Source organism: Leptonotus elevatus, chromosome 11, assembly GCF_054856555.1.
Source record: "Leptonotus elevatus isolate MCC_2025b chromosome 11, RoL_Lele_1.0, whole genome shotgun sequence".
Taxonomy (NCBI): domain Eukaryota; kingdom Metazoa; phylum Chordata; class Actinopteri; order Syngnathiformes; family Syngnathidae; genus Leptonotus; species Leptonotus elevatus.
The window spans coordinates 22272726-22297439 of NC_141249.1; the positions used below are offsets into that span (position 1 = coordinate 22272726).

General features: G+C 40.8%; 1 protein-coding gene across 1 annotated transcript in view; it reads right to left on the reverse strand.

Moving 5' to 3' along the window:
• shroom2a (shroom family member 2a) overlaps window positions 1-19707 on the reverse strand; it is a 34265-nt gene extending 14558 nt beyond the window's left edge. The window contains 3 exon segments of the mRNA XM_086088956.1: window positions 8036-8184; window positions 16958-17186; window positions 18617-19707. Of these exon segments, the coding sequence (XP_085945082.1) occupies window positions 8036-8184; window positions 16958-17182 (374 nt within the window). The 5' untranslated portion in view covers window positions 17183-17186; window positions 18617-19707.
• Window positions 19708-24714: the final 5007 nt, after the last annotated feature.

Genomic DNA, 24714 nt, shown 5'->3' on the forward strand with positions numbered 1-24714 from the left:
TTAGTGAAGAAAAGCGATTTGATATACAAATAAATTGAGTTAGTAACTTGCTCATGGGACAAATTAAATTCCGTCAAGCTACCACTAATACTGTCCTAATACAGAAATAATAATAAAGAAGTGTCACAGCTCCCTCTACTGGCCCAATTTATGCATGAAAAAAAGCCAAACTCCCAGAATGTTGATTGCCACGACAAAGATGTTGTCGCCGTTGGACTCATTATATGAACAGGACATGGCAGAGATGTCCATAGACGGGAACATATGGTCCGCGGGGGAACACAAGCGGCAGGGGTAGCGCGGCTTAGTGATGGGAGAATCTCTTACACAATCAGATCAGCCACTTCACCCCTTTACAAGCAAGCTGTCGTCTGCCTCATGGTTAGCCTTTCGATCTTTCACCCGCTCGAAAACTCAAACCTGCCAATAACAGGGTTGGGCAAGCCAAGTATAGGCGCGGTTCATTATGGTACAGATAACTGCGTTTTGTTTTGTTTTGCTGCGAGCAAAAATCTGACGTGGGCTTCAGATACGCTGCCACTAGATGGCCTTTGAGAACTTCACAACATCCGGTCACGATGTGAGAAATGAGAAGAAGCGTTCGAGCACAGTGTTAATGTTCAAACTGTGCATAATGTTACTGTAACTTACAATAATATTAAATACTTTAGGAATAAAACTTCAATCTTGTTTTTTTTTTATCAACAGTTGATGGTAGTAGTCAACGTCATGGCAAGCTTTTAAGTTGTTGTTGTTTTTTTTGGTACTTGGGAGTAAAAAGTTCGAAAACACAGTTCGGTGACTCTTTCTCTACTTGTGTTGTGGAGCTCACTTCTAAAGTCAGAGAGTCGTTAAAAAAAAAGACTGCGTGATGTTGCAATGGTCAAGAATTTTGGCCAAAGCTTTCAACTCCGATTATCCAATAAACAAAAGCGTTGGGTTCAGGGGGTTGTGCCCTTTCGGTCACCTCGGCAAAAGGCTTTCAATGAGCCCATGGCAAGGAGGTCTTTCATTTCTGAAAAACTACAATCCGACTGTTGTGTCAAAAACATTGCTTTTAAAAAATTTGGGATGATTCCACTGGAAAAAAAAAAAGGTAATTGTGGATTAGCATTAAATGCTTATTTGGAAGACAAAGAAAAAAAACGAGCGCGGTGGAACTCCCATCTCTGGCGTTTCTGGGGCACTCGCAGGCAGCCACACATGGCGCCGGCCATTGGTATGCAAATGAGGGTGGCTTTATTAGGCCTATCGTCAGGGCTACAGCTGGGCTGGTGCAGATATGCCCGGAGAGTGAATCATTTGGGCCGCTGCGTGATGGGGGCAGGGGGCGAGTTCGGCCCGGAGACCACCAACGTCACATTTTAATCGGGAGAGATGTAATGAGGCGGAATGTATCCGGAAAGTTTGCAGTACACTTCCAGGTTATTAAATAATATTGTTCAAATGATGTTAAAAAGAAATGAGACTGAGATGCAGCCTGCTTAGCTTAATGCTAACAAACAATGCAAAACGCCTTAGACCGGCTAATGAATAGCAGCGGTGTCGTGGTGTTATGGGCCCTTTAAAGAGCTATTGAGGTAGAAGGAGCAGCACAATGCCCATTGACGTGAAGAAAAAAACAACTGTTGAACTCTGTAAGTTTTGATGATGTTACCTACTAAAAACATTTAATATTTAGAGGCATGAACGGATTAATGGCATTTCCATTCATTTCTATGGGGAACTTTTCAACATCTTGGCCTATTCAAGAAGATAAAATAGGGGTGAAAAACATGGTTGTCACCTCGCGGCAAAGATGTGTTAATATTCACAGATATGAGCCCTTTAAACCACACGCTAAAGATTAATTTAGCTTGCAAATGCTAAATCTAGTTGATCGTGGCTTAACCTAAATGAAGTGTGACCTTGCAAAACAATCAAAACAATCACGTATTAGGGTCATAAACCTAATACGCAGCAAACGGAAGTTGGTCTTGACTCACCAAACAGGAGTTCCAAACCCGACAACATTGAGAGCAACTTGGTAAACAAAGTGAAAGCGCTTCCAAAGACGCAAAGCATCGTGGCTCAATTACCACCTGCAAAAAAAAAACTGAAATCTACTACAAACTTGTAAAAAAAAAAAAAAGAAGAAGAAGTGGAGACTCCTCTCGTAACTGAGGAGTTTGTTACCCCAAGGTGGGGGAGGAAGAGTGGAAGATGATGAAGAAGAAGAAGAGGGTAGCTATTGTCCAAAGCCAGTCCCCTCTTGGAGATTCTGTACCCCATTGGCTCAAGAGTGGCTAATATGCTAATGTTGGGCTGAAATGCAGGAGCGCCTGACCCCCACCCCACACCCCAAGTTGTGAGGCGGATGTGCATTTCTCCCATCGCTATGGCAACAGGTTGATCTCCAGGGCGCACCCCACTTCCAGAAAGCCTGGCTAATGAGCTTTGCAAGCACTCCGGGTGATGGCAACCAAGCGGATACGCGCAGCCGTGTTTTTGCTTTGAATTCAGCACGGCGGCCTAGTGGTTAGAATGTGCGCCTTGCAGTCCTGAGGTTTGGTGTGTAATGTTACGCTATACTCGTGTATTGGATATCGTATCGCAAGAGATGAGCATAAAATGGAAACGCTGACATGGTGATACGGTTGTATCAACGCTACATCATTCAAGAAAAAAAGATAAAACGATACATGGCGATAGATTAATAGACAACACTGGCAGAAGGCTTCTGTATCATAAAAAAATAAAGTGATATTTGATAGGATACATGATCACACTATCAATTTTTGATGCTGGTGTTATCGTTAGCGGGTGAGCCATATTGATATATATGAACACCAACATGTTAAAATAAGTTTGAAAATGGCAGAAATCCCTCTACCCCGATTTTATCTGGATATATAACAAAATGTCACCACTCAAAAAAAAAAGATGAAAATCCCATAAACAAACGAACAAACGGTAACTGATACAACATCTTACACAATTACAGCATTTGCCGCTTATTGATAAACGTAACTGTTACCTGTTTGTCTTGTCTGCCAGCTTGAATTCTGAGCCAGAAACAAACATAAAAAAAAGTCCAACAGGTGGAAATATTAATAATTAAATGAATAAAACAAAACTGACAATGACTAACAATCTTTGGCAACTGCGTTGTGCACACGGAAAGGGACGCGAGCTCATCGCTTAAAGTTCCTCAGCCTTGAAGCAAACCATTTTAAGAAATCCACTTACAAGTGGAATTCAGCGCAGCACATTCCAAACATGCTGCATGGGCTTATTAACAAAAAAAAAAAAAAAAAAAAACTCAGAAAGAGCTATAAATGCCAGCCCTCCCCGGTTCTTGCCTGCTGTGTACATGTGTCCAATAAGCTTTTCCAGGTAGAACTGGATGGCGGACTTAACTTCTGTTGGAAACGTGGCCCCAAAGCACAATCATGAAATTACTGCGTGTACCACGAGAAGAGAACATGACAAGTGCACTTCCGCAAAAAGACCAGAAGAGGGAAGCCAACCACTGCAAAGAATGGCAGGAGTTCACGAAAAGTTTTAATGATTCCCAGAGTTGCTTGGCTATGGTGGGAACACAAGAGAGAGAGAGAGAGAGAGAGAAAGAAAGAAAGAAAGAAAGGAGGGGGCGAGAGAGTCCAGGCTGCAGGGGTCTGGCTAGCGGGCAGTAAAATCCACTGAAGTGAAGAAGTAAACATTACGAAAAATGAAGGCCAGTGTAAACTTTACACGCCTGCATCAGTTACCCTTTTCGGGCCTTTGTGGAAACCCCATCATCAAATTTTAAGGACAATCAAGTTAAAAAAAAATCATCAAAATGACCCGAAAATGGCTGCAGCAAAAAAACAAAACAAAAACTTGCAAACTCCTTTCAGCAAAAAGACCTTGAAGGTCTACTAACAATGGGAGTGGGTTCTGAATTTTTTAATTTGTTTTTGAATGACCCCTATAGAAATGGCCAAAACCACCACTTCAAACCAAAATGGCAGACCGCTTGTATATTTTTCGACATTTCCTCTTGAGAGTTTTTTGTGGGCCTACTCATGACAGACATGCCTACCAAATTTCCTGTTGATAAGTCAAACTAGCTTTGGGGGCAGAATCTTTATTTATTTATTTATTGAAGAGTTAAGACAAACCCAAAATGGTACATTTCTTATGTCTTTCTAAGCATGGCATTATGAAACTTTTTTTTGGGGGGGGGGGGGGGGTTACACATGATAGACATGCCAAACAAATTTCTCATTGCTGAGTGAAACTGGCTTCGGGGTTGAGATTTCAAAATCAAGGACTTATTAGAATATCCTGTTTTATGCTGAGTCATCAAGGTCCGCGACAATTCACCGCCCACACTCAATGACAAAAGCCTCAACTGTTTCCTAAATTTGTGTCACCTTTGGTCGAGAATAGTTTCAAATGTAGTTGCAATCAGATTCAATCAAAGACAAGGCCATCTTTGAAAAGGCCATGATTACTAAAATGTCACACTGTGTGCATTTCTTTTTTCTTTTTGCATGGTTTCGACAGACCCCGCCTACTGCCCGAAGCCAGCTGGGATAGGCTCCAGCAACCCTGCGACCCTTGTGAGGACAAGCGGTACAGAAAATGGATGGATGGATGGTTTCGACAGAGCTTTTTGTGAGTCTATTCATGATAGTCATGCCTAAAAAATTGTATACTGCTAAGTTAAAAATTTTCAAAAGTGAGGTGTGAGGATACGTTTTTTTTGAAGGACCCCAGGAAAAGCGCAAAATGGCCACTTAAAATCAAAATGGCAGACTTCCTCTCTTTTTGGGCATTACTTCCTGAGACTTCTTTGCTGGTTCTCGTCATAATAGACAAGCTAACCAAATTTCCTATTGCTGAAACTTATACATAGAAATACATTGAAAATGATTTAAAGCTGCTTGCTCACTTGTGACATTAATTAAAGTGACCTTCCTGCAAAAAAGCGTCGATTTGCCATGTCCGGGCATGTTGCGCAGATGATGAAACAAAACAAATGCCAACGGCACCTTTGGATTGGACAAACGTGCGTGGCTTCAATCCAAGTTTCGTCACCGCACGGCCATTACTCATTGCTGTTTGCAAGGAGGCCGCACCTGAACCTGCACCCGAACCCGATCCTGACAACTTCTTGTTCAACATGCATGATCCCTGAGCTAACAAGAACAGTGATGCTACGGAAGCAGTTCTTTCAAGCCGAGTTTCAATGAATGTGACCCCGTATTTGTTATTCAAACTTTAGCTTCTACCTTTTATTGATTAATCATTGCGTTCCTAAACATTGCAGTAATACATTTCTCAAAAGTTAATTTCTGTGCATTATTTTCCATACCATAGTCATAAGGCTTTCAGAAACAAAATGCCTTCCTGTTGATAAACAACACTTTGTCCTCTAAAAACAATGCCAAATAGGAAAATGGAGTAACTCCCGACCAACTTGTCTGGATAACTTTTGGACACGCTCACTGAAGCAGATTAAAGTCAATTCTTGAATACGGACGAAGAGCGGGAAGGAAGTTGACAGTCCCAGATGGTTTGGAGGCTGTCGAACAACACGACAAGAACAATCGTGTCGGCAGGAAACATCTTTCTTCATTTAGCGTGGCAAAGGCGACAATGAGCAGATGCACGTTTTTGACGCCTCCCGCTGAGATGTGTTTTAACAACAAACGCACACATTGATCGCAAATGAGCAGCAGCCAGTATGGGACGGGTCAACTTCACAAAAATTTCTATTTCATTTTAAAATGGAAGGACGAGTACAGAGTTATACTGAACACACTACAGAACATATGAAAGGACAAAAAGTGTGACTGCCTCGCTCCAGTTACATTTCTACGACTTGAACAAACACAGTGTAGCTCAGCCTCAGGCTAGCGACAGTGCAGTGCTATGTCGAACTGAATTCATTTGAAACAGAAAATTATAGTACAATTCTGAAAACTTATTGATTTAAAAACACAAAAAGATTTAAAGCTGCTCTCTGTAACAATTTGGCCAAAAATATCGTTACAATAGCCGTTTTATTTGACCATTTATGATTGAAACATCTTCCAATTAGCAGATTAACACCTTAAGCTGTTCACGATGGATACTCCTGCCAGCCTCTGGCCAATAGTTTTCAGGACTGGATTCGGGTTTGAATTTCCCGCCCTCTGTCTGCGGATGTGACATCAATTATGCGTTGTGTATGAGAAGAAGGGTGCGTGTGTGTGCAGTTTCATTTGTCGGCCACAGGTGGCAGTAGCGACTCAAAATGGAATATTCTGCGTTTAGTAGCTTTACGTTGCATGTACAGAACCTTGCCATGAGTAGCAAAAATCCACGACTAATCGACACTCCCCAAAAGGGTTTGTAATTGCCTATAGAGGCCAGCGAAGACTAAATGAAACAAAGATGTTTGTCTAAATGAAGCTCCTCAACTCCCGTCCAATGAATTCTTTGGCACCAAGATACCACCAAAGCAGTATTGTTGTTGCGTTGACTAGAGCACAACAGTGAACAGGTATGTTTTTTTTTCAGTGAATAAATGAGAATAGGTTCCCAAAAACGCAAAAGTTCACTGTGAACTATTTGGTCGTAAGGAGAAAAAAAATAGAATGATCTCTTAAAGGCCCCAGTGGTTGGAAATCACTGGATTAAGCTATCGCCATCACAATACATACCTTTTTTTTTTTTTTACTTGAGTAGAAATTATTCTTCTACTTTCTGTTGCCCCTCAAAGCCACTCGCTTGCATTGAGACCAACAGCGAGTGCCGAGTGGCCTTCTTTATACGGCAGCCCTCGTCCGTCCCAATGTATGAGACAATGCAGAAAGACAAGCAGACGGCGACGGGCAGACAAGGCCACCATTGTTGAGGAAGGAGCTGACGAATGATTCATCAGTTTAAAGAAGATATGAAGGCCACGAGAACGCCACAGAGATATTTACGGTGTCAGGGATTGTAAAAGGTGAAGTGGTGGCCCAGAGGTGGGAAAAATACCAGTCTGTACTTAAGTAGAAGCACAGATACTTGTGTAAAATAAAAAAGAGTGGAAATGGAAGTAGCACTGATTCTACTTGAGCAATAAAAATCTACAGACTAAATGTCTCCACAGAATTTTTTTTATTTTTTATTATAGAGTGCTCATATTGAGAAGAAAAAAAAGTCATTACGTCTTTCTTTTTTTTTTTTTTTATAGTGTCGCCAACAGCGAAGAAAAACTCGAAAATTTGCCACCTTATAAAAGTCACAAATTTGCCACTTTATAAAGTCGCAAATCTGCGAGAAAAAAACTCGAAAATTTGCGACTTTATGAAGGGGCAGATTTGTGAGAAAAACTCAGAATCTTACGACAAATACACGTAGTGTAGCTATAGTGTAAAGTGAAGATTCGTTGTTAATGGGACACTGTTTATAAAAACTGATTCATTCTTATTCATTTGAACTTTACTCGTCATACACGGCAGCTCGAGCGACAACACTTCCTGATCCCCTATCAGCTGACTAAACACTAACCAATTAGCAGAAGCTAGCATACTTTAGGTCAATGGAAGTGAATGACGGAGCAGCAGATTCGACACATCAACTTAGATACTTGTATGTATGTATGTACTGTATGAATCAATGGTGTTTTGTTTTTACGCAGTACAGCGGACCCCGAATTTTTTTGTGCAAAGTAATAAAAAAATTATCAAGACACCTGAAAAAAAAAAATCAACTCAAGTCCAGTAACAAGGTATTTGTACTAGGTTACTTCCCACCGATGGCTGACACGTCACAGTTGAGTCGAATCCAAAACCTCTATGTGTGTGTGTGTGTGTTTAGGGTATGATGTCACCCACAACCCGTCTTGACAGCGGCGGAAAGCCGCATCAAAAAAAAAGCGCAACCTCAGCGCAGCCCCACCAAACAGGATCATCCGGCTCGCGAGAAACTTGACGGCGTTGATAGCGGGAAATCCCGTGGCGTATGAAGCGTGTGTTAAAGGGAGCTCCTGGGTGGGTTTTGTTGTCGGGAGACGTTGCCGCGGCAACCCCCTTACCTTTTCACCATGAGACTGAGCGTCCGGTGGGAGCCTTTCACCAGGCAGATTGCCTCCTGCCTGAAGCCGCTCAGGGGAATCTCGTTAATGTTGACGAGCTCATCTCCCGCCTGCAGGCCCACAGCTGCCGCCTTGCTGGCCTCCTCCACCTGACGCAAAAACACGGCACACCATTCGATACCCTGCGAGGGACATGGTGGGTCCAAGAAATAGTACAGTTGCTACCTTGCGACAGGTTAAATTTGTTTCGTGACCAAGCTCATAACTCCATTTACATGCGCGTATCCATGACTTTTTTCTCGGAAATATTATTGCTTTATTTCCAATAGTCGTTTCTCTTCATTTCGTAAGAGTTTCTAGGCTGTCTCTACTGTATGTGTTGCCATGTCAAGCTTATCTGCCCACGGCTTTCATAATTAGTAGTTCTGGCCCCTGTAAGTTAAACTATTAGACATTTTCTTTAAAGTGGAAGTCAATCTTAAAAATGTCTTGACAATAATATGCTATATGTGACCTCACTAGTCTAAACATGACATTCTGATTAATATTACATTTGTGGAATACGAGTTATGAAACAAAATCCAGCTGTTTTTATCCATCTCAGGGGGCGGCCATTTTGCCACTTGTTGTCGACTGAAGATGACGCCACAGTTGCTCAGGGCTCAGGAAACAACCAATCAGAGCTCCCCTGTTTACTGAAGCTGCGCTGTGATTGGTTGTTACCTGAGACCTGAGCAACATTGATGTCATCTCCAATCAACAACAAGTAGCAAAAAAATAATAATAAATAAATAAATAAAAAAGGGCCAAAATGGCCGCCCCCTGAGATGGACGGCTGGATTTTGTTTCTTAGCTCATATTCCACTAACGCAATATTAACCAGAATACCATATTCAGAGTAGAGGGGCTGGCATAGAACATTGTCAAAAAAAATTGGGGGCGGGATTGACTTCCCCTTAACAATTCAAATTTAATTGTGACATGATAGTTGTGGTGTTAAGAGGTGGATTCATTCGGGTAAGTCGCCACTGAAGATCCCCAGAAACCAAATGTGTGGCCTGCCAACGTGTGCTACATGTGTTTCATGTTAAAATAAAGTCTAACCAAAACGTGTGGCCTGCGCCTACATGTGTTTAGAGTTAAAACGAAATCGAACTCAAAAGAAATGGACGTCAGGAGCAGGTCAACGGAGCGTCTTTATGGATGTCAAACACTGGTTGCGTGTCTGATGGCAGACACCTGGGAAAAAGGCGGCTATCGGACAGAAGGTCAGCTGGCGGTGATATTAAACTGACAGGGAGAGCGGTCGAAGCTGTTTTCACACACACAAAAAAACAGGCCTCGCCAGCAGAGGCGGTAAAAGTACTCTCACTTTGTAACTTCAGTAGAAGTACAAATTTTTCTCAATCACGTTTTTTCAGCCGTTTTCTCATCACATCATTAGCATTCTTGCCAAAGTAATTTTTTACTTACAGTTACCAAATAAATGAAGAAAAAAAAATACATAGCAGCTTTCTTGCCAAAAAGTTTTTTTTTTTTGTATTTAATGTTCAAATACAACTTAGGCAATTATGTTATTAGGCTAACGATACCCGGGCTTTTTGCCAGAATAATGACATACATGGAAATTCCTCATCAAGATCTGTAACAAATTATTTGATGTGGTTTGTTGCAAAAAGGAAATAATCCCAAAAAAATAAAAAAGAGGTCATTTGTGAACTCGTCCCATTGCCATATTTTTCTCGAACATGTTTTTAAGTAATTACATCAATAAAAAAATACCAACGTTCTTCTTCTTGTTTTCCCGAAAACCTTCAACAGATTTAAGCAAGTATGCTATACGGTACATTGCGTTACTCTCCACCACTGCTCGTCACATTAACGCGGCAGGATCTGCAGCTGATTATCAGTGAACCTGCAAGTCTGGGGGGGGGGGGAGGTTGCGGATGACTTAACGATACAGGCATGTGCGCATTTACAGAACATTACGTGGTCTTTATCCTCAACGCGAGAGAGCCCAGATAACGACCGACCATCTTAGCTTCTTTTCATCATTCATTCCTCATTCCGCTACGAGACAAGGTAACAGGGGGGGGGGAGGGGTTTATGGAGGCTGGCCGGGTTCCCGACCTGGGCCCGATATGGTCATGTATTCTGTGGAGGAGCCTGAATCGATGGCTGATGCATTCTCGGTGGATCAAGCGCTGCCAACTGCAAAACAGTGCTTTGGATATATTTAACACTGGTACTAAAACATAAAATAAACACTCGTTGACAAGTCCAAAAACGCAGCGGCTACATGATCAAAGCTTACAATTTTAGGACCATAATTGTGGCTTTCTGGGTGTCTTTAAGGGTTTGGTGACTTTGCAAAGCAGCTGAACACTGTGGGGTGTCAACGTAAAACTGGGGACTCTCAGCTGTCTTGGACACACAGCAACAAACCGCCAGCCCAGCGCCAACAAGGCATTATTCTCTGCTCGGCTAAACATTTGCTGACGTTTCAGTTGATTTTTTTCAGTTTGAAAGTTATTCTTTCCCCGTCTACAGTTCCGCGTGCCAGTTTAAGGGAGCTTCGTGGCTGTTCAAAATGTCGCACAGGGTATGCAATCCAATGCAAGTTTCTCAAAGCGGGGGTTTGTTCATACCACCGCTGATGAAAACGTCAAACTCCTGGAGCAGGCGTTCAGGCAAAGACAGGGAAAGTATATCCTGAAGGCTGCAGTGGATTCTTCAGAAGGGTAATACATTTATTTACCCGTGCAGATTTCAGGTTGTCGAGCATCACGTTTCGTTTTTAGCCTCTGAACATGATCTCTTCTTGCTCTCGTGTCATATGCGGCTAACTCCTCGTTCTCTGTGAGTGATAACAATAAATGTCAGAAGTGTAGCGTATTTGTTGCCATGGAGAGGACAATTAGTGACTTGAAAGGGGCAGTCAACGCCCCAAAAATATTTGACAATAATATATTCCATGCAGCCCCACTGGTCTAACGACCAATCACAGCTCACCTGTTTTCTGAAGCCGAGCTGTGATTGGTTGTTGCCTGACACCTGAGCAACATTGATGTCATCTTCAGTGGAGAAAAATGGCTGGATTTTGCTCCATAACTACATAAATGCAATATTAATCAGAATGTCACGTTTAGACTAGTGAGGTCATATGTAACATAATAGTATTGTTAATAAATGTTTACGGTTGACTTCCCCTTTAAAGGAGCCATGGTAGAAGAGTGTTTAGCCGCAATAGCTCGTCAGCTTCGTTGAAATATTTTCTTGGTGGTAGAAGAGTTAGTCTGAACTCCGTGTGAAATCTGGGCCTGTTTTATTGAACACAAAATGATTATTCTATTGCATGAATGACACCAAGTAGAAACACAGGTTCGTTGTACTTTTTTTTTTTTGCTCATCCAGCGGAGTAGTAGTTACAGAAATCGTTCCGGCTGTCACTCTGAACTCATGGCACACAGGTTGGAAGTCACTGTCCTAGACAAATAGGCGACACTAAATCGTATTAAAGCTTAATGGTAATGGGGGTCGCCCATGAAATAGAGGGTGCGAGGGCCTGTTTTAAGAGCACTTTGGGCCTTTTTTTTTAATATCCTGCCAAAGTGTTTTACAGCACAGAGAGTTAAGGGTCATTTGAGTGCAGCCTAATCACTGCCCTCAGTCACCATTCTGAAGACCTCTAATTAGCATGTTTGCTAAATGGTTTACACGGGTTTTCCCGCACATGTAACCGTCGGTAGTAAAACGCATTCCTATATGTGGATAAAGAACGAGGTGTTACAGAAAATTAACAGCTCATTAGCCTCCAGGCTGCAAAACGGTTTGGCTTTCATTTCTCCCAGCCACATAAATGAATCAAGAATGTGGCTAACAGTTCGGAGCTAGGAGCCAGACAAACAAAAATAAAGGCTGACACACTGTGAGATTTATAGCTCCTTTTCTAAACAGTTCGCACCGCGCGAGCCTAATCAGCGTGAGCCACATAGCGCGTCCTTTGTTGACGCTCTTCCTCTGGCCTCCAATCAGTCGATGTGCAGCTATCCTGGACGAGCGTGAAAACAGTCAGTCGGAGGGGATGCGAGGGGAAGGATGTGGTGTGGGGAAGAGAGGAAGGAATGCGTACTTTCTGCTGACAAGACGTCGTCCTGTCTTCGTGGGTGATGCTGACATCAAACTTCACGTGTGGTTGGGACTTGGTTTGAATGACATTTTACAGGACGCCAGTAAACAGATCAATCCACCACTTCATTTTTTTTTTTTTAAAGGAGAAGTCAACCCCCAAAAATGTTTTGGACAATAATATGATCTATGCAGCCCCACTGGTCTAAATATGGTATTCTGGTTAATATTGCGTTAGTGGAATATGAGGTAAGCAGCAGAATCCTGCCGTTTTTATCCATCACAGGGGGCGGCCATTTTGCCACTTGCTGTCGATTGAAGATGACATCACAGTTGCTCAGGGCTCAGACAACGACCAATCACAGCTCACCTGTTTTATGAAGCTGAGCTGTGATTGGTTGTTACCTGAGACCTGAGCAACATTGATGTTATCTTCAATCAACAACAAGTAGCAAAAAAATAATAATAAATAAATAAATAAAAAAGGGCCAAAATGGCCGCCCCCTGAGATGTATAAAAATGGCTGAATTTTGCTTCATAACTCATATTCCACAAATGTAATATTAATCAGAATGGCATGTTTTGACTAGTGAGGTCACATATTGTCAAGAAATGTTTACGGTTGACTTAAACTTTACTACAGCTTGTACTCATCAGGGTCGCAGGTCAGTTGTAGAGTCCAAGTTGACATTCAGCGAGAGGCGGGATCAGTTTTACAGTAAACTGGGATTAATCAAATCAACCGCTTGAAGCAAGCAACACTTTCTCAAAGTGATGTCATACAAAAGTCTCCGATTTCTTGACAACAGGCACGAAGGAATAGAATTGAACAACTAATCAAAAATATAATAATCTTAAGATTTTATTTTTTTTAATCATTCAACCCTAATAAGGAATACTTTAAAAAGTGTGTTTTAATAGATTAAAGATGTTTAAAGCGTGTGGGAGGAGTAAAGATTTTATAGAATAACACAAAAATGTTCACTTTACGCAAACTTTTTTCCCCCAGAGATTTTTTTATGGAAATGATTCCTGGTCCTTGTGATAAACTGTATTTTATTAAGATACCAAGGATGCGCTTTAATTTATGAAAAGAATCCTTATCTCCTCTCTTAAGTCTAGTCATAAAGATAAGAAAATTCAACTAATATTTTGTGAATTTTGCAGGCAAGTTTGGCATATTTACTCCTCCCCCGATATGAACTCTTTATAAATGTGCAGCAAAAGTCCCAAACCGCTCCACCGCTGTCATATCTCCGATTTGATTCAACGTTTGCGTGCCGTGTACTGTATTTTCATAGTGTCTTGCGGTTGACAAGGCTTGGAATAAACCACTTCTTAAATCGCTGAAATGTGCCAAACCTGAAAAATAATCCACCCTGAGCCACATTCGTTTATGTGATCCTATAAAGCCTCCATACAAAAGGATCCTATAATGAATCCAACGTGTTTTAAGTGCACTTGATTTATGGCAGCGTGTGATAAGAGAGACGCTGCGCTGTGCAACAAATATGTCAGCCGGCGAAACGCAAACGTATGCACGGGCCGGCGTACCCAGCTGGGTCGTGTAAAACGGGATTATTTAAGTTTATCCTGAGTGAGGACTTTTAAGGCCGCCAAGACCTCGCGCATTACCTGAGTCATGACAGGAATGTGAAGAATTTTAATTAGATCCAGGAAACCGATCTCCCCCCCCCGAAACCTCTTCTCACACTGTGGCCCATTGTGCATAATATTTTATATATACACGCATCTTCATAGACATACAATACATAATAGGATTTGACTTTGAATTCGATTAATAAATTGCCTTTTTATGTAAACATGACGGGGCTCAGTATATTGCCATGGGGTACTTATCGACGAGCAATGCATCATGGGAAGGGGAATATCAATTTTGACTGAGTTGGCAGTATGTATGTTAAACATACGTCTAACTATAAACTTGGAATGAAATGTGATCTTTTTTTTAACACAGATAAAAAGGCGTGGGAGAGCAGAACCCAATAAACCTGACATATAAAAAATAAATACATGCCTTTATCTATCCACCTTTTTCCTACACTAAAAATAGATACTCGCCTCTTTATCTAGTCAAGGCATCAGGTATCTGATATCATCTTCCCTGCGGTACTACGAGCTAGCTTCTTGCAGAGCAGGTATGTGTTACAAGTGTCCTGACCGCTTAGCACAATATGGCCAAGTCGACAGTATGGCGGACCCTCCAAGTGACGAGAGTCATGTCAGGAGCTCTGACTATCTCCAGTTGGCCATTGTGCAAGCGTTAACACTTGCTGCACACACCCTCCTTGCGCGTGTTTTTATTTCGTATTTGTGTATTGGGTTGCTTGACATGTTCATTAAACAGCTGAACGTGAGAAAAGAAATCAAATCATCTTTCCCCATTCCGCCCCCACAACAACAACCAAAAATACTACAACAATATTCAAAACATGTTTTGTAAGAAAAACAGCACTTTTTAACTTATTCATTCGCAGCAATTTCCACTGAAGCAACCCCCTTCACACCCTGCTATTTGACTGGATTTTGACTGATTTTGCAAGGCCCACAGAATATTGTGTTCTATTGCTATCAAAACTTGGAACCTACCAAAAGAAGAATTAGAGTCTCTTCTTTCCTCAGGAAAAAAAGGTATAATTCCATCTGTTTCCGTTTTGCAGCAATTAGCATTAGAATATAGCTAAGTTTCATGATTATTCACAAACCTGTTGAAAACACTGGGGAAAGGAGCTTTTTTGCAACATGGCCCTGGTTGCTCTCTTATACTCTGCTGCCCGTTTTTTTGTAATAACTACCATTGCTTCAGAGGCTGCATCAAAGCCTTCTGTATGCTATAGCATAAAAAAACATAAAAAAATTATAAATACGCATTTGGGAATATGGTAATATTTAAAATAGAACATATTTATATGTTTTTGGGAGAAAATTAGCTTTTTTTTTGTTTCATTTCAATGGACATTGTGCTGCTCATTCTAATGTGCACATCTTGGATAACATTGGGCAGTTTGCTATTGCATTGTTACATCATCTGTCTACATGTGTCACTCCATTGTTTGTTGACGTTTCATATTCTTGAGAAAAGTGTAGGTCAGATCATTCGTCGTATATGTAACAAATAGTTGTTCCACAGAAAAGGTTAAAATCTCACCAGGTCCCCTTTGGCTGCTGCCTCCAGTATCCATGTGGCCATGAAAGATTAACAGCAAAATGGTGTCAACATCAAACGACAGGCTTCACTGCTCGTTTTATATAGTTACATATTAAATCCCCAAAAGGAACACTTTTTAACGTGATCAAGTTTAAAAAAAAAAAAAAACTACACAAGAGTCTCGCTGCCACCCCCCTTGGCTTGGACTTTGGACCGCTTTTGGGTCGATGGCGAAGCGACAGGCCCAACTCAAACAGGGGATGGCGTTTTAGCACCGGGAATTAAGCGTCCAGTGAGGCCTTGCGTGGTAAATGATTACACAGGCGACATGGCAGCACAGATCGCACTAAGACAGGAACGGCCTGTACAGTAGTCTGCATTGTATCAACAACATGCAGCGTGATACCGTTCAGCACGTTCCATCTGTAATCGCAATGTAAGTATATGTAAATATGCGTATATGTTAATGAGGGTTATATATAGAAAGTTGTGTCTTCTTTTTAGGAAAGTGCAAAACACACCTTGTTCCTTGTTTTGGAAGTTGAGTCACACACACAAATAAAAGCAAAACATGCAGAAAACCAATGATTTCCGAATTGAGTGACCTCGGGGGAAAAGGCTGCACGTATTAGTGGCTTACACCTGAAGCCCACATAGCACGTACATAAAAGTTTCATGAGTAACAGGAAAATCATTTCCGTCCTGTTGTATTTTTCTCTCTCCATATTTCCTGTCATTCAGTGTTTATCGGCAATTATCAAAGGACGCTGGCGAGAGGAAACAACCCTGATGAGGAGTCCGACACTTTTTGCAGTCCAAGTTGCATGATGCACAAGAGCAATATTCTGTAGAGTTTTTGATTAACTCTCAGGAGTTGCATAACAATTCCGCTCAAATTTTGCCTGTTTTTGAGGGTCTGGTCAAGCCTCGTGCAAATGAGCCACTGCTGAATACGGCATTCGTTGCCTTGACAACCAGAGGCAGAGCAAGGGATGGCCGCCACAAATCTAAAGAAGCAACTGCAAAGTACACGCTAGCAGCATGGATGGAATTTTCAATCACAAGGGCAGCACTTCAGCACCAAGCCGCTCAATTACACTTCATGCCACGGAGGCGTTTTGAAAGATTTTTTTTTTTGAAAAAATAAAGAAATGTTGGTTGTTATTTGGGATGCTGATAGGGTTTAATTAATTGGAATTTCACATAATGAATTTCAATGGGAAAAAAATATTTGCTATAAAATGAAGACCTGCATACTCGTGGTTCAGCATTCACAAATTTGCGTATTCGTAGATTTTGGGGGGTAATGAAAACCTCACTGATTCACTGTTTTTGTCTTCAGGCCTAAGCTACGTCTAATGTAAATATATTGCTTGCCGCAACCTTGTGACATCTTGGTGCCAAGCAATTAAGTTGACGTGAGGGGAGGAGCTTCATAGCCTTGTCTAATAGAAAAACTGTTGGTTGTTTTTTTACAAATGTTTTTGAGTTGGTGTCAATTACTGACGGGTTTTTACTTTCACAGGAGGTTGTACGAGTAAATTGAGCTTGGTCACGGAACACAATTAAACATGCAAGTTGAATGTCCGCTTTAAATTAAATATCAAAGTTCTGGTCCGGCTTACCTTGGTGATGAGCAAGGGCTCGCGATGCTCCAGCCCACCGCGGAGCGTGAACCCCCATGGCGCACCTCCGGAAAGCGACACTTCTAAAAACCTCCAGCCACCGCCGTCCCCATCTCGTGTCCTTGGGTCCGAGTCCCCCGCTTGCGCAATGACGTGCCAGTGGTGGCTGCCGCCATTTCCGCCATCCATGTAGTGTGGATCTACCTTGTACTGCTCTGAATCCATGACGCTTTGAAGGGAAAGAAACAATGATGCTCTATAGACCTTCTTGTTGATGTCATACATCCTTCCGTGTGGCTCAGATGACACCATTAGTAAACAAATCCTCCTATTTCATTTGACCGAGGCAGAGCGAACTCAATATTAGGGCCCAAAGGCTGATTTCTTTTTTTAGGCTGATACCAATTCCATTATTTGACAGTGCAACATTCCGATAACCATTTAAATCGGCTGAATACATTTTTAAAAATGTACAGTATAATTAATCATTTTTGGTCCCTTAACGCTGTCACTAACAAGCAGAATATTTGACTGTTTTACAATCATTTGTCCTTCATTTTGTTTTAACAACAGAGAAAGTTGGTAAAAATCAGCCTTTTTTTTGGCGGTGGGTTGTTTGAATGTCATTATCGTTGTTGTATGTTGTAATGTAAAAAGAGCTAATTTTGGCCGATTAAATCGGACAGCCAATTAATTGGCCGGACCCTAATTATTATAAATATTACTATGATTTATTAAAAAAACAAAAACGATCTTATGTGAAAAAAAATGAAAAAAAATCGCGTATTGAACCGTGCGGCAGAAACCAGATACGAATCGACTTTTAGGTGTATCTTGTTAAGTTTCATTTTTACTTTATTTTAGTGTATTTTTTTGTTTTACTTTTACACAAGTTGAATCGGTACTTCTAACAGCATTTTATAAAAAATGAAAAAAAAATCGCGTATTGAACCGTGCGGCAGAAACCAGATACGAATCGACTTTTAGGTGTATCTTGTTAAGTTTCATTTTTACTTTATTTTAGTGTCTTTTTTTGTTTTACTTTTACACAAGTTGAATCGGTACTTCTAACAGCATTTTATAAAAAATGGAAAAAAATCGCGTATTGAACCGTGCGGCAGAAACCAGATACGAATCGACTTTTAGGTGTATCTTGTTAAGTTTCATTTTTACTTTATTTTAGTGTCTTTTTTTGTTTTACTTTTACACAAGTTGAATCGGTACTTCTAACAGCATTTTATAAACAAATATCTATGCTTCCACTCAAGTACAGATGACTATTTCCACCTCTTTACAAACAATTTAACACTTCAAATGCACCTTCTTAATTTGAAACGCTTCAACGTCGGAAACTATGTGTTCGTATTATCTCCCTTGTTTTAATTCTTAACCATAAAAGCATAATAAATCACCGTTTTTCTAGCGTTTAAACACCTGTTGTCATCGTCCAGACGGCAACTTAATGCTCTTAGCGCAACAAAGTCCGAGAACAAACACAAAGAAGGGGGAGACCATCTTGTCCAGCAATAAACCTAACAGAAACTCCAACAAACACTGCGAATAAAACTTTTTGGTCACTCGGCCGAACGCTAAACAAAGCTGCGCTTAAAGTTCTCCCCAAATCAACGATGGATTTATTGTTTAAAAGCGTCGCCTTACCTGCGAATGCAACTTGTGGCTCAACCAGTGGGCGATCACAGACAGTCCCCGTCGTCTCGTTCGCCGCTCGCTCAGGTCCCGGTGTCGCTTTTACGCATTCATTGTAACTTTCTTTATTTGATGGTTATCTTGTGTAGTTGGAACGTCCAAACGCGTCGGTCGCCGGACACAAAGTGTGCGAGAAGCTCGTCGTCAGGGTTGCGTAGCAGGCTACTCTCGTCTGGCGGCACAGACCGCCGACACACTTTTCATACACGTACACACGCACACACACACGCACACACACACTCACAGCGAACCAAGGTAGCTTGGTTAGCTTTAGCCCCTACTCGGCCACCGTATATCTGAAATACGCAGCAATGGCGACCTCTACCGATTGCCAGTTGAATAATGGCATTGGGGTTGACTACAATGAGCAAATAAATTCACTACATTACCCATAAGACATAAGCCGCGTAGGGGTGGAGCTACGGGAAGCAGAAAACTGTGTATGGAAAAGTTATAGACAGACAGACAGACAGACATAGATAGATAGATAGATAGATAGATAGATAGATAGATAGATAGATAGATAGATAGATAGATAGATAGATAGATAGATAGATAGATAGATAGATAGATAGATAGATAGATAGATAGATAGATAGATAGATAGATAGAAAGATAGATGGATGTTTTCTGGAAATATTGCTCAGCCCTTTGTGTGATTTCCCTTACAGTAAGCATTCCTGTTTGCGGTGCAGTGCCGTTTAAGGGCCCGAAGATCACGGGCATCCAGTAGGATTTTTCGGCCTTGACCCTTACACACAGAGATTGTTCCAGATTCTCTGAATCTTTGGATGATGTTATGCACTGTAGATGATGATGACTTAAATTTGTCGCTGGTAAACACCTTTCTGATATTTCTCCATTATCTTTCTGCGCAACATTGGAGGAATTGGTGATTCTCTACCCGTCTTCGCTTCTGAGCGACACTGCCACTCCGAGAAGCTCTTTTTATACTCCAATCGAGTTGCCAATGGACCTCATTAGTGGTAACTGGTCTTCCAGCTGTTTTTTTTTTATAAGTGCTATTGACTTTTCCAGCCTCTTATTGCTACCTGACCTAACTTTTTTGAGATTTGTTGGCACCATGAAATTTACAATCAACCTTAAAATTATACATCTTCTCAGTTTAAACTTTTGACCTATCATCTATGTTCTATTCTGAACAAAATATTGAAATTTAGCACTTCCACATGATTGCATTAAGTTTTTATTCACAATTTGTATTGTGTCCCAACTTTTTGGGAATTGGGTTTGTCGATAGATAGGCGTTGTTTTGAAAGATACAAATCATGACTATTTAGTTTACAATATTCTTATCCTTGGAAAATAAAATTTTACATAAATGTATATTTTTTTGTAGGTGAAACCACAACAATTACATATGTTTAAGTTGTATCAATTCATTTCCACTGGTATTGGGGTCACGAGAAACAGTTATCATTTTGACCAGTAGATGGCGGCATTCCATTAGTGTTAAACTGGATGGTGGCATAGCGAGTGCAAAGTGGTTGTGAACAACAGAGTAATCTTTTCGCGTTGAATCAAACCGTTTGGGTAAAAAAAAGAAAAAGAAAAGAAATAAAGAATTCAGTCAGCAGTTTCCAGTGTAAGAGCAAGAAGTCAACTTTGTGAACTCGAGTACATCTATGCAAGAAGCAACATGCTATAGACGCATGGAAGTGAGAATTAGCACGGGGTAGGGGGAGATGGCGTGCCAGAAAAAACAAAAAAACAAAAAAAAAGAACCACAGGGCACAGGCTCAACTTTTCACCTCTGCACAGAGGGGAAGTGAGTTTTGATGTTTGGTCTCACTTATATGCTGTGTGTCTGTGCAATCTTGCTTCACTGTGCGGTTTTGATTACAGTATATGAAAGACAATAGTCTTCCTTTGTATTTAATATACCGGTAGTGTCTAATTTTGCTCTCCATTTTGCAACGTGCTGCTTCTTCTCTGTGCATCCTAGTTCATAGTTCGTGGCCTAGAACATGGACAATTTAGGCCCTTTTTTCTTTTTCTTTTTTTTTTTAAAACAAGCAAATCTAGAGTTGCATGCCTTCAGTTTTAACATTTTGTTCCCAGGGCTGTCATTCATATTGATTTTATTTTTTAATTCCTCTTCGAATAAATACATGGGTGAGACACCAAGTGCAGCTGCCTCACCTCAGGTTGCGCAATCCCTCCCAGCCAAAATCACCATCAACTGATAAAAAAATACTGTATGAGCAGGGGCGTCATGGCCATCGGGAAATTCGGGAGAATTGTCGTACATCAGGGCTGCTTTTTTTGTTTCAAGGTTTTAGATTTCTAATGGGCGTCAATTGGTGGGCCAGGCCAGTCACTACCCCGGGTCGGCTGTAAATACATTTCGCTGAACTTCAATGGGGTAAATTGATTTTGTACATGAGTAAATTTAGTTACAAGCTTGGTCATGGAACAAATTAAACTCATAAGTCAAGGTACCACTGTACTTCAGTAGAACTAATAAAATCCAAGAAAGTGACAGACGAGTAATATATGTGGTGTGTACATGTCTGCGTGTGTGTTTAAATGTCACGGTGATTTAGAGCGAAGACAAGGCAAACCTTTCTCTGCGTCTTTTTCCTTCCTCTCGCCGCGTCGCCATGGCGACGTCCAGAGTGTGACAGTCATGTGAAAAGGAAGCTGATTGGATTAAAATAGTTGGTGCGATCAGGGGGTCAGCAACACGGCGCATGTACTAAACACACAACGCGTCCTTCAAACGCACAAGCAGTTACAAAGCATGTCCATTCTTCATCTTTTTCTTCTTTTAGCATTTTTTTATAAGTGAACATTTTCTCATGTCTTAGTAAACTGTGTTTAGATTTACCAGTGTGCGTTAAATCAAGTAAAAATGCTGTCATGGTGGGGATCTTGGAACTGTACATGACATAAAAGTGCATATTTTCATGGGACACTAAGTGGTAACAGTGTCCAAGGGTGATCTTGAAACAGTTCAGAGAACTGTCTATGTGTCCACCACATTTGCACAGGTTCCGGCAGAAACATGGACTGGGTCATGGGGGAACTTCAAAAGAATGTGCAGTAACAGCGGACGCCGCCCCACCACTGACCGTGGTCACCGCTTTCCTTTCCTTGAAGACAAAATATCGATTTTAAAGTTGAAAAAAAATGCTTATCTTTTTTTAGACAAGCAGGATTAATAGTAAATGATGAGTAAAGCTATTTTGTGATGTACTTTGATTCAGGGCGCCCAATTTTTTACCCCTTGACTTTTAGTAAATCCTCTTCAATGCATAGGACCGAGGTGGGGCGCAACATTCCACTGCTCTTTGCACTCATAATTTCTGTTTGTGTCACATGTTCAATGGCGTGTCAACTACAGGTCGTCAAGTTCACATGCCGTCTGCTGGAATGGCTATTTATTTATTTCAAATTTTTTGTCTTATTGTTTGTCTGCAATAATTATAATTCCTTCCCCCGTTCCTCTCTGGACAACGCCACCACCGCTGCATGTTTATATATATATATATGTATATCCCATTTATAGGAGGGTGTGCACACTTGTGCAACCACATGATCTAAGTTGCTGATTTTAAATGATTTCCCCAAAATCTAAAATTAGTTTAAAAAAAATTATATTGTAAAGTTATACATAGCATTAATGGTAGAAATCTTGCTCTTATTTTTTTCTCGTGTGTGTGAGTGTAGACTTTTTTTTTTTTTTTTAAAGGCATACCCATCCCTTCCCACCTCATCCCAGCTGCATCCTCTTCCTCCTCCTCCTCCTCCTCCTCCAGCTCCCGTGTCGTCCAATAGCAGCGGTGAGGATGGCAGATGCGCGGCAGAGGAGCGGATCATAAAAAGCGCAGGGCCTGAAAGAGGAAGTGAAAGGCGGCGTGGTGAGTTATTGCCCCCCAAACGTACACACCGGGGCCTGGGAACAGGGAACTTCTCACGGCAGGGCGGCAGCGGAGCGGCTGCCCTAAACTCTGTCTTCTTGTTATCTCCTCATTATGTCCCATCACACCTTGCTGCGCCAGAATATACAAAAAAAAGCAGCAGAGATTTAACTGCAATAAAGTCATGGAGATAAATGATTTGAGGATCGCTTCATGTTTGTATGAGCGCCTATCAACTGTTCATGTTAGACAGACGGGGAAATTCATATTTAAAAGTTATGGATTTACGTCGCTATCAAGATTGGCACTTTAAGAAAAAAATAGATTTTATGTTGTTTTAATTTGCATATAATAGATCATGAACAGAACATAGAATGGGGATTCTTTTTGGTGGGAGCAGTACTTGTATTGTTTCATTTATTTTATTTTATTTTATTTAAGGATGGGCGAGTACCGATACCGGCCTTCATTTTAGGTATCTGGTACTCATGGAGGCCAGAGGTGGCAAATCAAAGTCCAGAAAGTAAAAACCCTGCCACAGTTTGGCTTTAGCCCCTTGTGCTAGCTAGCGAGCTCCCTCGCTAGCTCCCATAGTGCTCGTTTATCTTTTGGCTAGCTAGCACAAGGGGCTAAAGCCAAACTGTGGCAGGGTTTTTACTTTCTGGACCGAGATTTGCTTCCTCTGACGGAGACTCCCGATACTGATTACTGAGAAAATTTAACATTGAGTAAGTTTTCCTCGGCAGTAGTGGGTTGTACACAGTGACATCCGCGAATCATCATCTGCGCCAGAAAAAACGGTCTTTGTGATTTTGGTCAATGAAATTTTACAAATCAAATGAGAGGTATCGGTACTCGGTGATTGCTCAAAAAGGGATTACTCTTACTTCGTACGTATCGAACAAACCTAAATTTCAGTTTATCTTATTTTATATTAACATACAGTACAAAGAAAATTACCTTTTTGTATTTATTTCACTATGAATGATTATTTATTGTTTTAATTTTTGTATTTATTTATATTTATTATGATTGTACATTTTATTTGGGGATGCAGGGCAAAACACGGTACAATTTTTTACTAAAGATTTTTAAAACATTTATTCATTCTTGTTTATAATGTATTTTTAATTATTTATTTTTTTATTGATTTTTAATTATTGTATTTTTTTATGGCTTGAAAAAATAAATTCATTTCAATGTACAAAGACTTTTCCAGTTTTATTTTGCACCTTTCTTTCCAGCCTTTCTAGCCACTCCGACAACAACGCTGGCCTATTATTAGCGTCATATGTGATACATCGTCACGCACACACATGCGCGCGCACACAAACACACACGCACACACACACCCACACACTCACACACGAACAATACAGCCGTTGCTGTGAGAACAGGAAGGTTGAAGTGTAAATTCCTGCAATGCCTGTCTTTTAGCAGGTTGTGAATTTATGGTACAATAAGCTCGGGCAGAAATGCGTCGCATACTCACTTGCACTCCACAAGTTAACACAGTGCAACAATCTATGAGGTGTCTGCAGGGACATCATAATAATAGACAATAATCTCTCACACACACTACTAAAATACATATTTTTAAATGTTATATGATAACAGTGTTGATGTGTGAGTGTGATGTGCGTGAGAGAAAGTATAATTTTTTCAGTAGTGTGTATTTCAGCATTTCAGTAGTGACTGTGCATAAATACTGAATTCTAAAGTTGAGAGTGTGAGAGTGTTTCACTGTATTACTTAAGAGCATTTCAGCACATATTATGAGTGTTTCAGTAGTATGTGAGCAGATCTTTTTTTTCAGTATCAAGTGTAAGAGTGTTTCAGCAGTGTTTGAGTAAATCATTTTGAATTTTTGTGTGTGAGTGTTTCAGTTTATTTGAGAGCATAATCGTACATTATATGAGAGTTTCCCTTTTTCCCTCAATTTTCTCCCTGTTTATCATGGAGCGCATATTGAATTTTATCAGTATTTTGTGAAGATTTTTGGGGCTTACCTCCCCCCGATTGAATCCGGAGTTCCGTATATTTCAATAGACTATTCACGGGCCAACCCGGTCCCATTGTAATATTATATGAGAGCATTTTGGTGTATTAAATGAGATTATTTCAGTAGTGCATGTGATCAGTACAAATTATGTTCCCGATGGCCCC